We start from the raw sequence: 14,341 nt of genomic DNA, 5'->3' as shown, positions 1-14,341 counted from the left end.
CAGCCTTCCCCCCGCCCCCATACAAGTCTTCATTTTAAAGTTTGATCATTTTAAAATGTGAAAGTTTATTTTCTTAAGAAAGATTATTCAATTGGCTCTTCTTGCTGAATGATAACCTTAGGCACAACTGCAACTTACAAATCCATTCTTAAAATGTTTCAACAGAAAGTGCCGGCTTCTCCATAATGTACCAGTAGAATGAACTTGTTAGGGCCAGTGAACTTTGATGAGCTGAATTAGCCTTTTCTCGTCTCAGATGTTCCTTAGTTCTTCTGCCAATCAGGGGAATGGGATTAGAGTAGATAGCTCCAGCTGAAGGGTCAGTACGTTGGTGTGGCGGGCCAAATAACCTCCTGTCTATTGTTTATATTGTTGTAACCCCAATGGAGTCAAGATTACTCATCATTAAATAAAAACTGAAACAAAATGTTTTTATTTTTAAAGAGACTCCTGGGAAGCTGTGTGGCACAGTGGACTAAAACAGTCCTTTTACTTCTGGCTCATGGATTTGAAGCGAGTCCACACTACTGGGATAAAGTCTCCTCTTGCTGGCTGCAAGCATCCAACGTGAAATAAGTTTGTATACTCAATCCAGTTCCTTCTGGGTGGGGGAGGCAGAGGCGCAGCAACAACAAGCAGCATTCATATAGCACCTTTAACGTAGTAAAACATCCCAAGGTGCTTCACAGGAGCATCAAACAAAATTAGACGCCAAGCCACATAAGGTGATACTGGGGCAGATGACCAAAAGCTTGGTCAAAGAGGTAGGTTTTAAAGAACGTCTTAAAAGGAGGAAAGAGAGGTAGAGAGGCGGAGAGATTTAGGGAGGGGATTCCAGAGCTTAGGGCCTGGGCAGCTGAAGGCATGGCCGCCAATGGTGGAGTGATTAAAATCGGGGATGCACAAGAGGCCAGAATTGGAGGAGCACAGAAATTGTTGTAGGACTGGAGAAGGTTAGAGAGAGAGGGAGGGGCAAGGCCATGGAGTGATTTGAAAACAAGGATGAGAATTTTAAAATCAAGGTGTTGCTCAACCAGGAGTCAATGTAGGTCAGCGAGCAGAGGGGTGATGGGTGAACGGGACTTGGTGAGAGTTAGGATACAGGCAGAGGAGTTTTGGATGAGCTCAAATTTACAGAGGGTGGAAGCTGGGAGACCGGCCAGGAGTGCGCTGGAATACTCAAGTCTAGACGTAACAAAAGGCATGGATGTGCGTTTCAGCAGCAGATGAGCTGAGGCAGGTGTGGAGTCGGGTGAGGTTACAGAGGTGGAAGTAAAAAAGACTTGCATTAATTTAGCACCTTTCACGACCTCATGACATCCCAAATGCTTTACAGCCAATGATGTACTTTTGAAGTAGTCACTGTAGTAATGGAGGAAACGCAGCAGCCAATTTAAACACAGCAAGCTCCCACAAACAGCAATGTGATAATGATGGTTTCTGTTTTTTTGTGATGTTGAGTGAGGGATAAGTATTAGCCAAGACACCGGGAATATCTCCCCTGCTCTTCTTCGAAATAGTACCACGGGATCCTTTACGTCCACTTGAGAGCAGACTGGGCCTCGGTTTAACGTCTCATCCTAAAGACAGCACTTCCAACAGTGCAGCACTCCCTCAGTAGGCGGTCTTAGTAATGGCATGGATGTGTGGTCGGAAGCTCATCTTGGGGGTCAAATATGATACTAAGGTTGCCAACAGACTGGTTCAGCCTCAGACAGTTGCAGGAAGAGGGATGGAGATGGTGGTTAGGGAACAGAGTTTGTGGCGGGGACTGAAGACAATGGCTTTGGTCTTCCCAATAATTAGTTGGAGGAAATAGCACAAAGTGGTCAGTTTGTGATATCTAAATAGCAATCACAATCAGAGAGGTCAAAAGCACAGGAGATATTGGAAATGGAAAATATCTGGGGGTCCTACAGGAAACAAGTTTTGAACAGCCTCAATCCAGTACCAAATAGGCACAGCAGTAAATGCCCCTCAACTCAGTACCAACTGGCAACATTTTTCAAGACGGTCCCAGGGTGGATGCTGTGAAATGGGAATGCCAAATTAGGGTAGTGGGAAGGGCTATTCTGGAGTCAGCATTAAGGCACAGCATTGTGGCAGAGGGATCTCAACTCCGCATTCTAATCAGCGTGATACTAAACATAGGAGTACTTGATGCTGATACTGGTTACCCAAAATGGCACGGACATCCTCACTCTCAAATGCAAGCACAATTCATCAAAAATGTCCTATTGGCAAAACTCTTTACATACAGGATAGTCTGAAATTAATGTTCTTTGTACAATGATATTGTGACAAGATTATTCTACTCTTATAATCCCTTGAATCTAACGACAGGAAGTAAATGTAATAAAATGTTCTTTATCTTGTGTGCGTCAGCGGTGGCTCAGTTGGTAGCACTCGCGCCCGAGTCAGAAGGTCGTGAATCAAGTCCCACTCCAGAGACCCGAGCACAAAAATCTAAGCTGACACTTCAGTGCAGTCCTTAGGGAGTGCTGCACTGTCAGAGGTGCTGTCTTTCAGATGAGAGGTTAAACTGAGGCCCCGTCTGCTCTCTCAGGTGGATGTAAAAGATCCTATTGCACTATTTCAAAAAGGAGCAGGGAAGTTATTCATGGTGTCCTGCCCAATGTTTATCCCTCACTAAAACAGATTATCTGGTCATTATCACGTTGCTGTTTGTGGGAGCTTGCTGTGCGCAATTGGCTGTCACATTTCCTACATTACAGTTACTTAAAAAGTACTTCATTGGCTGTAAAGTGCTTTGGGACCTCCTTAGGTCGTGAAAGGCGCTATATAAATGCAAGTCTTTTCTTTTTTGTAGGGTAATCCTTTAAAACAAAATGTTAGTTAGTAGGACACAAAACAAACTAGTTTAATACAGTCCCCACTGCTTATGCGAACATGATTTGCCCGCTACACGCGACAGCTGGTAGAACATGGTAGTGTTATTACAGTATTCTACTAAATAACAAACCTTTTGCCCAATTTCCAGCTCCACGCTGACCTGCAGCTTTATTTAAATTGTGTCAGTGTTTAGTACAAACTGTAACCCCACACCACTTGGAGGGCATTAGAAGGGTTTAAATACATAAAGGTCATTGAACATTAACAGATGTTATTTACTTATGTTTGTTCTTCAGCTTAAATGAGGTGCGAACTAGTTGAGTAAGCACAGTTGTTTGACCAAAATAAACCGTAAGACGCTATAACAGACGACTTTGAAATTGCCGTTAATGCAAATGTATAATGGTTAGCGCTTTTTGGCCGATATAATGAATTTCAATATAGATAATTGTGAGGTGGTGTATTTTGGCAGAAGGAATAAGGAGGCCACATTCTCCTTGGAAAGTTAAGAGTCTAAATGGGGTAGAGGAGCAAAGGGATCTAGGGATACAGATACACAAATGATTAAAAGTAGCAATGCAGGTCAATAGGACCATAAAAAGTGCAAGCAAAGCACTGGGGGTTAATTTCTATCGGAATAGAATTGAAAAGCAGAGAAGTTATGTGAAACTTATATAGAACCCTGGTTAGATCACACTTAGAATACTGTGCACAGTTCTGTTCTCCGTATTACAAAAGGAGATAGAGGCACTGGAGAAGGTGCAACAAAGCTTTACAAGGATGATACTAGAACTGAGAGGTTTTAACCATCAGGAAAGACTAAACAGGCTGAGGCTCTTTTCTCGAGAAAAGAGAAGACTGAGAGGTGACCTGATAGAGGTCTTTAAAATTCTGCAGTGATTTGATAGGGTAGACTTAGAGAAGATGTCTCGACTTGTGTGTGTGTCTCACTTCAGAATTTTAAAGACCTCTATCAGGTCACCTCTCGGGGCGGGGGGGGGGGGGCGGGGGGGGAGAGTCAAAAACTAGGGGTCATAAATATAAGCTAGTCATTAATAATTCCAATAAAGAATTCAGGAGAAACTTCTTTACCCAGAGAGTGTTAGAATGTGGAACTTGCTACCATATGGAGTAGTTGAGGCAAATACCATAGATGCATTTAAGAGGAAGCAAGGAATAGAAGGATATGCTGAGAGAGTTGGATGAAGTAGAGTGGGAGGACACTCGTGTGGAGCATAAACACCAGCACAGTCCAGTTGGGCCAAATGGCCTGTTTCTGTGCTGTAAATTCTTTGTAATAAGTGACTGCCTGTTTTAAATGTGGACTTTTCAAAGTGGTGGCGACTGTACCAGAAAAGTCCTACAATTAATGTGTCACATTTACTGGCTGTTAGATTAACCCAATTCTGACATCTAAATTCATACTAGTTCAGTTCTGGTAGAGCAGTCAGAGTTATCAGCAACATTAGCTTTTAATGCTAAATAGTAGAGTAATCTGGATCAATCCATTTTTGTTACCAGTCTAATATAGCTATATGAATAATGCGCTTCAAGTAGGATAAAGAAATATTGAACTATATCTTCTGTTAGCAACTCCACTTTTTGAAATGTGGGAATTTCAATTTTTTTTTTATTAATTAGATGTTTCAGTGATAACTAGCAGGTTAGCAAAATAAAAGACGTATTCTCAGAGTATACAGACTTGATCTTTCTGGGTTACACTTCTGTACAAAGTAGAAACAATGATAAATCACAGACCACAGTTTTTAGCCTTCATGTGATCTAAACATTACAAGGGTCTTACTCAGCTATGGCTGCAGAGAGAGCATTGCTGTCCTCTTCATAGACTTCCCGCTTTGGTCGGTGAACAAACTTCACTGCCAGCCAATTTTCAAGTGCTGAGGCCTTGTCCAATTCAAGCTGACCAAGAAATCAACAAAATACATTAATAACCAGGCAAAGAAATGTTGTGAAACACAATTTAAATAGTTTCACAGAACTGATCCAAGTATTAGTAAAACAGTGAAAAATACCACTGGAGTAATGGTCCATTCTGGTGATTTAATGCAAGGACACACCACCCCTCCTAAAAAGCATACCATACCAACTCCAAGAAACAATGCTACACTGAATTAATGGGTCCCTACTATAATTCTCTCCACATCTCAAAACAATTTTTCTGGCAAGTCTTAAGTTAATGGCCTGCATTTCACCTAGAGGAGAAAGTGTAACTTCATAAGCCTTTGTAACTGCCGAGTTAAGCTTTGGATTTACTGGAAGTACTAACCCAACAACGTACTGTCACTAATGTAGTGGTGTGCATATGAAATAGTTGTATTATGTCTGTTGTGTCAGCTGTGGCTCAGTTGCTAGCGCTCTTGCCCCAGAGTCAGAAGGTTGTGGGTTCAAGTCCCACTCCAGAGACTGGAGCACATAAGCTAGGCTGACACTCCAGTGCAGTACTGCGGGACTGCTCGACGGTCCAAAGTGCCGTCTCTTGTAAGAGACGTTAAAGCTCTTAGGTGGACGTGAACGATCTCACTGCACTATTTGAAGACGACATGGGGAGTTCTCCTGATGTCCTAGCTAACATTCCTCAATCAACATCTAAAACAGATGATTTGATCATTTATTTCATTGCCGTTTGTGGGACCTTGCTATGTTTAAATTGGCCGCTGTGCTTCCTACATTACAATGACTACACTTCAAAAGTACTTCATTGATCGTAAAGCGCTTTGGGATGTCCTGAAGTTGTAAAAGAAACTATAAAGTCTTTCTATCTATTTGAACTGCAAAAAAATCCAGCCATACAATTCTAGCTTTACACTTTCCAAACTTGTGAGAGAGAGCTTTAGAGCCGAGTAGCTCTGGGGGTTGAAGTACTGGCAGTTACAGGTCTGCCACTGCTGGTGGGAGCAATTTCAGTTACTGAATTAAGAATGTCACACAAGTACATTTTTTCCTACAGTAAGTGGTACCAATACACTGGTGAGAATACTCTAATTTGCAGTCCAATTTTTAAAAAACTTTTTTTTTTTTTTAAAACAAGTTTAGTTTGCTTGAATTTGACATTGTGTGGGGAAATATAACTGTACAATTTAAAATGTGGCCATAATAAATTCTATTTGTAAAATATTTTAAGTGGCGTGTGGAGCACAGTCTAGAAGTTGCTAAAAACTGGTCGCTGCTTTTGATACCGGGACACTTGCTCCCACAATCAGTGCGGCTACCTATCGAGAAACCACCAGGCTTGCACCTGGGAATGATGGAGATGGGGAAATTATAACCACCAGTCAACAGCTTCCAAACTGTTGATAAAAGTGTGGCATTAACATTTTAGCCACGGCATTTGACATGAATGAAATGTGTAATTATTTAGAAACCTGTATGCTTACTGTCCATTTCCAATTGTCTGATTAGCAAACCAAATAACTGCTATATTTCACCTATTATTATTCACTGCCAAGCTGGGCAACCAGATCATGCACTATTTCAGCTCTCACTGGCTGCTGGGAAACCACATGACTGGTACTATTTATATTTGAATTATGCGGCTTGGCTCCTCTTTCAAACCTGTAACCCTGGAGACAACAAAACCGTAAAAATCTTGCAACCTATATCGATTTAAGCAGTGGCATTTAACTGCAGCCATTTCAAATTCTTGTATACTGTGATTGATGTTTTTAAAAAAGGGACAGCCAAGACAAAATGAAACAAAAATGCATTCAAAGGATTAAAACACACAAAAATGGCAACTCATTGGTTGACATTTTAATTGTGAAACACTGCTTTAGAAGGACATTCAGTATGTTACTGTATGGAAAGAGATCAAAGTCTGAATATCTGTAGCTGCATTCTTACATCGACTTGTAGCTCACTCTGGCGAGATTTCTGAACATGCGTTTGAACTTTCAAGAGTTTGAAAAATTCTCGGACTGTAATCTGGCCATTCATCAATTTCTACAAAAAAAAGTTGTTCTTATGTCAGTTTGTACAGAACTGTACTGACTACAAGAGATTCTACATAAACACATACCAGATCCAGCCAGTATATGAAATTATACCTCCCCTTAGCACACATCCATTACATTCCTTTCACATTTAAGTGCCAAATTTCAATTTTTCACATTTGTAACCAAATTACGTATGGCCCCATTCTGTAGATCATGTTGCAACACTTGGGTTGTTCTAGTCTGTTAAACTACAGTAAGTTATAAAGGACACACGCTCACGTTATGAGGCCTTGCAGGGTGCCCTTGAGGTATGTGAAGTAGCAGAATATTGTTAAATAAGTATATAGTTTGAAACTTTCCACCTAAGCAAAGTTTTAACATTTATCTGAACACAGGAGTTGGCACAGTAGATCAATAGCCATATATCCAAATCCCCTCCTCAAATCACTATATTTTAAGTCATGGATCAAACAAGAGAATAAAATGAGCATACCTCATGCAACTCAGACTCTTCTAAAATCACTAGGGATGTATTCAGGTTACATTTCGGAGCTGAAAAAAGATAAAAATTGCACAGTGAAGCTCCAGATTGGTCAGCCATTTGAATTTTCCAACAGAACCTCAATGTTCCTTTCAACACAGCTATTCAACGTGACTGGTTTACAAGACCCTCTAAAACTTTCAGCTGGCTGCCGTTACCTCAATTGAAGCTTTCTTTATCTTCCACCCCCCCTGCCTACATTAACTGCATGCAGTGATGGCACATGAGCAGTACTTTTAATACTATTTAAGTGATACAATCAATCTAATCGGATTCAGAAGATAGTCTGGTCAATCTATATAATCATGGATGCGTCCCATCACTGCTAGACTAAAATTACTTTATGTACAATAAAATATTAAAATGTGGCATTTTAAAAGCATTGTTCCAACAAAACAAATGACAGACTATTAAAATAAGATTGGAAAATAGTCCTCATTTTCTATGGTCTTCGTGCACATCGTAGATTCTCACATGCTATATGTACATCACTAAGTACCATAAGCACTTAAAGCCACTAGAACTAAAGTAATATAGCTAGTTATGAAGTTGGATATTAAAGTAATGGCAGTCCTAGTTTAAGCAGGCTGAGATAGACCAGAAAGTCCCAGATTTGATCCATGTCCTGTGCTGAGTTAACTGATCTCTGCCAGCAAAGTGGTGCCACAATTGGCTTCAACACTTTGGGATTGGAGAGTGATCCCTGCTGGAAGTGGACTCATAGGGCAATTGGGGGAGAATGGTTATTGGTTTCAGCTGTAATATCCCACATGGTTTAACTCATGAATAACGACCATTTGAGTGAGGTACTAAAGAATGTTGGTTCAACCATATTGGAGTAAGGAGTCAGTGCCGTAAGAGGAGGAAGAGAAAACTTTTTTTTTTTATAAATAGTAGCGGAAATGCAGTTTTATTGCTCCTGCTCAGTCTTCAACTGCTAAAATGAAATAATTTGGACAAACATCTTTCCCGACCTTTTAATTTAAAAAGATCAGTTCACATTCTGTCCCATTTAAAACTGCATTGAGTAGAATACTCGTGGTTGTTCTCGTGAATACTGGATCGTTGTTTAATAAATATTCTGGTTAAGTTAGCCAGGGTAAAACCACAAGAATAGCCCTGCGATGGAATGCAGCACCATGCTTGTGACAGATTGACAGGTGATTAAGCTAGGGTACAGGACCAAGTCAGCATGTGTTGAAAACCCTGATATTGAAAAACAAACTGCACAATGCATTTCCTCTGAAGGTCTAGAGCACACTGGTATTCCCGAGCTCAAATGTATGATAGTGAGGGGAAGCTCATAGCCAGACTTGCTCGATTTATCTGCCTTTACGTTCCTTTTGATCAAACTTTTGCCAGATAATGATCTTTTAGAAAGATCCATTCTGCCGAAAACAAAAGGAATTGTTCTTTCTCTACCTCTAAACTCTAGGGGACATGCAGGCACATTGTGTGTGGAGGCGGGAGACGTCGGTAGGGTTCTTAATGAATACTCTGCGTCTGTTTTCACAAAGGAGGGGCAAAGCGGACATTGCTGTCAGGGAGGAGTGTGAAATATTAGATGAAATAAACAGTGAGAGAGGAAGTATCAAGGGGTTTAGCAGCTTTAAAAGTGGATAAATCCCCAGGCCCAGATGAAATGTATCCCAGGCTGTTAAGCGAAGCAAAAGAGGAAATAGCAGAACCCTGACCATCATTTTCCAATCCTCTCTGGCTTCAGGTGTGGTGCCGGAGGACTGCTAATGTGGTACCCTTGTTTAAAAAGGGAGGAAAGCATAGACAGAGTAATTACAGGCCAGTCAGCCTAACCTCGGTGGTGGAAAAATTATTGGAAATAATTCTGAAGGACAGGATAAATCTTCATTTAGGAAGACACGGACTAATCAAGGATAGTCAGCACAGATTTGTTAAGGGAAGTCCGTGTCCAACAAACTTGATTGAATTTTTTGAGGAGGTAACAAGGAGTGTAGTGCGTTTGATGTAGTGTATTTGGACTTTAGCAAGGCTTTTGATAAGGTTCCATGTGGTAGACTGTTCACAAAGTTAAAAGCCCATGGGATCCAGGGCAAAGTGTCAAGTTGGATTCAAAACTGGCTCGGAGACAGGAAGCAGAGGGTCATGGTTGATAGGTGTTTTTTGTGACTGGAAGGCCGTTTCCAGTGGGGTTCCGCAGGGCTCAGTACTAGGTCCCTTGCTTTTTGTGGTATACATCAATGATCTAGACTTGAATATGGGGGTATGATTAAGAAGTTTGCAGGTGACACTAAAATTGGCTGTGTGGTTGATACTGAAGAAGGAAGCTGTAGACTGCAGGAAGATATCAATAAATTGGTCAGGTGGGCAGAACAGTGGCAAATGGAATTCAATCCGGAGAAGTGTGAGGTAATGCATTTGGGGAGAGCTAACAAAGAAAGGGAATACACATTAAATGGTAGGACACAGTAGTGTAGAGGGACATTGGAATGCATGTCCACAGATCCCTGAAGGTAGCAGGCCAGGTAGATAAGGTGGTTAAGAAGGCATACGAATGCTTGCCTTTATTCGCCGAGGCAGAGAATACAAGAGCAGGGGGGTTATGCTTCAACAGAGGCCAGTGTCGGGAGGAGCAGAGGTACAGCGAGTACTTAAACTCACTTTCGTGGGCTTTCTTTCAGAGGCTTACCAATCTCAGACTTCCGGAGCCACGCCACGATTCAAAAAGTGACGTGGGCAAGAGGAAGCAGCTGATTAGAGTAGTATAAATACTCACCCATAATTTGACAATTAAGATTAATACTTTATAAAATTTAGACGGGCTTAATTTTTGTGGTTATAGTTTCTGAGGTCTCTGTTGTGTATCGGGGAGTGCTAGTAACCAAGGGCCCTTGAGTATATCATTTAATTGTAGTGTGATTAGTGGTATTGATTTGATTTATTTTAAATTAATTAATTAATGGGTAAGTCATGGCAGGACAGCTCGGCCCCGTGGCATGCTCCTCCTGTGCTATGTGGAAAATCAGGGACACTTCCTGTGTCCCTGACGACCATGTGTGCGGGAAGTGTATCCAGCTGCAGCTACTGACAGACCGCATTGCGGCGCTGGAGCTGCGAATGGATACATACTGGAGCATTCGCGATGCTGAGGACATCGTGGATAGCACGTTTAATGAGTTGGTCACACCGCAGGTAAAGGCTGCACAGGCAGGAAGGGAATGGGTGACCACCAGGCAGAGTAGTAGGCACAGGCAGGTAGTGCAGGGGTCCCCTGTGGCCATCTCACTCTCAAACAGATATACCACTTTGGATATTGTTGAGGGAGATGGCTTATTGGGGGAAGGCAGCAGCAGCCAACTTGCTGGCACCATGGGTGGTTCTGCTGCACAGGACGGGAGGAAAAAGAGTGGGAGAGCTATAGTGATAGGGGATTCTATTGCAAGAGGAATAGATAGGCGTTTCTGCGGCCGTAAACGAGACTCCAGGATGGTATGTTGCCTCCCTGGTGCAAGGGTCAAAGGATGTCTCGGGGTGGCTGCAGGGCATTCTGGAGCGGGAGGGTGAACAACCAGTTGTCGTGGTGCATATAGGTACCAACGATATAGGTAAAAAACGGGATGAGGTCCTAAAAGCTGAATATAGGGAGTTAGGAGGTAAATTAAAAAATAAGACCTCAAAAGGTAGTAATCTCAGGATTGCTACCAGTGCCACGTGCTAGTCAGAGTAGAAATAGGATATTTCAGATGAATAGTGCAAGGGGGAGGGATTCAAATTCCTGGGACATTGGAACCGGTTCTGGGGAGGTGGGACCAGTACAAACTGGATGGTTTGCACCTGGGCGGGACCAGGACCAATGTCCTGGGGGGGGGGGGGGGGGAGAGGAGTGTTTGCTAGTGCTGTTGGGGAGGGTTTAAACTAAAATGGCAGGGGGTTGGGAGCCTGTGCAGGGAGACAGAGGAAAGGGAAGCAAGGATAGAAACAAAAGACAGGAAGGAGAAAAGCAGAAGCAGAAGGCAGAGAAATCAAGGGTGTAAATCAAACAAGACTACACTAAAAAATAATTCTAAAAGGACCAAGTGTTAAAAAAACAAGCCTGAAGGCTTAGTGTCTTAATGCGAGGAGCATTTGTAAGAAGGTGGATGAATTAGCTGTGCAAATAGATGTAAACGGATATGATGTAATTGGAATTATGGAGACATGGCTCCAGGGTGACCAAGGCTGGGAATTCAACATCCAGGGGTATTCAATATTTAGGAAGGACAGGCAAAAGGGAAAAGGAGATGGGGTAGCATTGCTGGTTAAAGAGATTAACACAATAGTAAGGAAGGATATTAGCTCTGATGATGTGGAATCTGTATGGGTAGAGCTGAGAAATACCAAGGGGCAGAAAACGTTAGTGGGAGTTGCATACAGACCCCCAAACAGTTATGCTGAGGTTGGGGATGACATTAAATGGCAAATTAGAGACGCGTGCAATATGGGCACACCAGTTATCATGGGTGACTTTAATCTACATATAGATTGGGTTAACCAAATTAGTAACAATACTGTGGAGGAATTCCTAGAGTGTTTACGGGATGGTTTCCTGGGCCAATATGTCGAGGAACCATCTGGAGATCAGGCCATCTTAGACTGGGTATTATGTAATGAGGAAGGATCAATTAGCAATGTTGTTGTGCGAGGCCACTTGGGGAAGAGCGATCATAATATGATCAAATTCTTCATTAAGATGGAGAGTGAAGTAGTTGACTCAGAGATTAGGGTCCTGAATTTAAATAAAGGAAACTACGATGGTATGAGCCGCGAGTTGGCTAGGATGGATTGGGGAACGTTATTTAAAGGGTTGACAGTGGATAGGCAATGGCAAACATTTAAAGATCGCATGGATGAACTACAGAATTTGTTCATCCCAGTTTGGCATAAAAATAAAACAAAAAAGGTGACTCAACCGTGGCTAACAAGGGAAGGGAAATTAGGGATAGCATAAGATTCAAGGAGAGGACATAAACTGGCCAGAAAAAGCAGCAAACTTGAGGATTGGGAGCAGTTTAGGATTCAGCAAAGGAGGACAAAGGGATTAATTAAGAGGGGGGAAATAGAGTATGAGAGTAAGCTTGCAGGGAACATAAAAACTGCCTGTAAAAGCTTCTATAGATATGTGAAGAGAAAAAGGTTGGTGAAGTAGCGTAGGTTCCTTGCAGTCAGATTCAGGGGAATTTATAATGGGGAACAAAGAAAAGGCAGACCAATTAAATACATACTTTGGTTCTGTCTTCACAAAGGAGGACACAAATAACCTTCCAGAGATGTCGGGGAACATAGGGTCTAATGAGAGGGAGGAATTGAATGAAATCAGTATTTGTAGGGAAATGGTGTTAGGGAAATTGACGGCATTGAAGCCGATAAATCCCCAGGACCTGATAATCTACATTCTAGGGTACTTAAGGAAGTGGCCCTATAAATAGTAGATGCATTGCTGGTCATCTTCCAAAATTCTGTAGACTCTGGAACAGTTCCCATGGATTGGAGGGTAGCAAATGTAACCCCACTATTTAAAAAAGGTGGTAGAGAGAAAACAGGGAATTATAGACTGGTAAGCCTGACATCGGTAGTGGGGAAAATGCTAGAGTACATTATAAAAGATGTAATAGCAGAACACTTGGAAAAACAGTGACAGGATCAGACAAAGTCAACATAGATTTACAAAAGGTAAATCATGCTTGCCTAATCTACTGGAATTTTTTGAGGATGTAACTGGTAGAATAGATAAGGGAGAGCCAGTGGATGTGGTGTATTTGGACTTTCAGAAGGCTTTCGATAAGGTCCCGCATAAGAGATTGGTATGCAAAGTTAAAGCACATGGGATTGGGGGTAAGGTACTGACTTGGATAGAGAACTGGCTGGCGGAGAGAGAACTGGTTGGCAGACAGGAAGCAAAGAGTTGGAATAAACGGGTCTTTTTCTGAGTGGCGGGAAGTGACTAGTGGGGTACCGCAGGGATCGGTGCTAGGACCCCAGCTATTCACAATATATATTAATGATCTAGACGAGGGAACTATATGTAATATCTCCAAGTTTGCAGACGACTCAAAGCTTGGTTGGCGTGTGTGCTGTGAGGGGGATGCAGAGAAACTTCAGTATGATTTGGACAGGTTGGCTGATTGGGCAGATGCAGTATAATGTGGATAAATGCGAGGTTATCCAATTTGGTGGCAAAAACAGGAAGACAGATTATTATCTGAACGGCAATAGATTGGGAAAAGGGGAAGTGCAACGAGACCTGGGTGTCCTTGTGCACCAGTCGCTGAAGGTAAGCATGCAGGTGCAGCAGACGGTTAAGAAGGCAAACGGTATGTTGGCCTTCATAGCGAGAGGATTCGAGTACAGGATGTCTTGCTGCAGTTGTACAGGGCCGTGGTGAGACCACACCTTGAGTATTGTGCGCAGTTTTGGCCGCCTTACCTGAGGAAGGATGTTCTTGCCATGGAGGGAGTGAAGCGAAGATTCACCAGACTGATACCTGGGATGGCAGGAATGGCGTATGGAGAGAGATTGGGTCGATTAGGCTTATACTCGCTAGAGTTTAGAAGAACGAGAGGGGATTTCACTGAAACTTACAAAATTCTAATTAGGACTAGACAGAATAGATGCAGGAAGGATGTTCCCGATGGCGGGGGAGTCCAGGACCAGGGGTCACAGTCTAAGGATAAGGGGTAAGCCATTTAGGACTGAGATGAGGAGGAATTTCTTCACCCAGGGAGTGGTGAACCTGTGGAATTCTCTACCACAGAAGGCAGTTGAGGCTAACTTATTAAATATATTCAAGAAGGAGTTAGATATATTTCTTAAGGCTAAAGGGATCAAGGGATATGGGGAGAAAGCAGGGACAGGGTACTGAATTTGGATGATCAGCCATGATCTCATTAAATGGCGGAACAGGCTCGAGGGGCCGAATGGCCTACTCCTGCTCCTATCTTCTATCTATCTATCTCATTATCCGCTCATTAGCGACAGTGAC

The 14,341-nt window shown here is 42.4% G+C and overlaps 1 protein-coding gene across 6 annotated transcripts in view; it reads right to left on the bottom strand.

Annotated features, from left to right (window-relative positions):
* LOC147109625 (outer kinetochore KNL1 complex subunit KNL1-like) overlaps positions 1-8,059 on the bottom strand; it is a 50,505-nt gene extending 42,446 nt beyond the window's left edge. For 2 of the 6 annotated variants that reach the window (XM_086003706.1, XM_086003707.1), the window contains exons 1-3: positions 7,300-7,475; positions 6,715-6,813; positions 4,658-4,773 (exon numbers count right to left, since the gene is read on the bottom strand). In XM_086003706.1, the coding sequence (XP_085859832.1) occupies positions 4,658-4,773; positions 6,715-6,813; positions 7,300-7,407 (323 nt within the window). In that variant the 5' untranslated portion in view covers positions 7,408-7,475. Of the gene's footprint in view, positions 1-4,657; positions 4,774-6,714; positions 6,814-7,299; positions 7,477-7,505; positions 7,538-7,755 lie in introns of those variants that run through there. The other 4 variants (XM_086003708.1, XM_086003710.1, XM_086003711.1 and 1 more) reach the window with 4 other exon arrangements.
* Positions 8,060-14,341: the final 6,282 nt, after the last annotated feature.

Source organism: Somniosus microcephalus, chromosome 12 (assembly GCF_052327205.1).
Source record: "Somniosus microcephalus isolate GS21.2 chromosome 12, FLI_Smic_1.0, whole genome shotgun sequence".
Classification (NCBI taxonomy): Eukaryota; Metazoa; Chordata; class Chondrichthyes; order Squaliformes; family Somniosidae; genus Somniosus; species Somniosus microcephalus.
The sequence above is the reverse complement of the archived record's forward strand: the minus strand, read 5'-3'. Positions and strand labels throughout refer to the sequence as shown.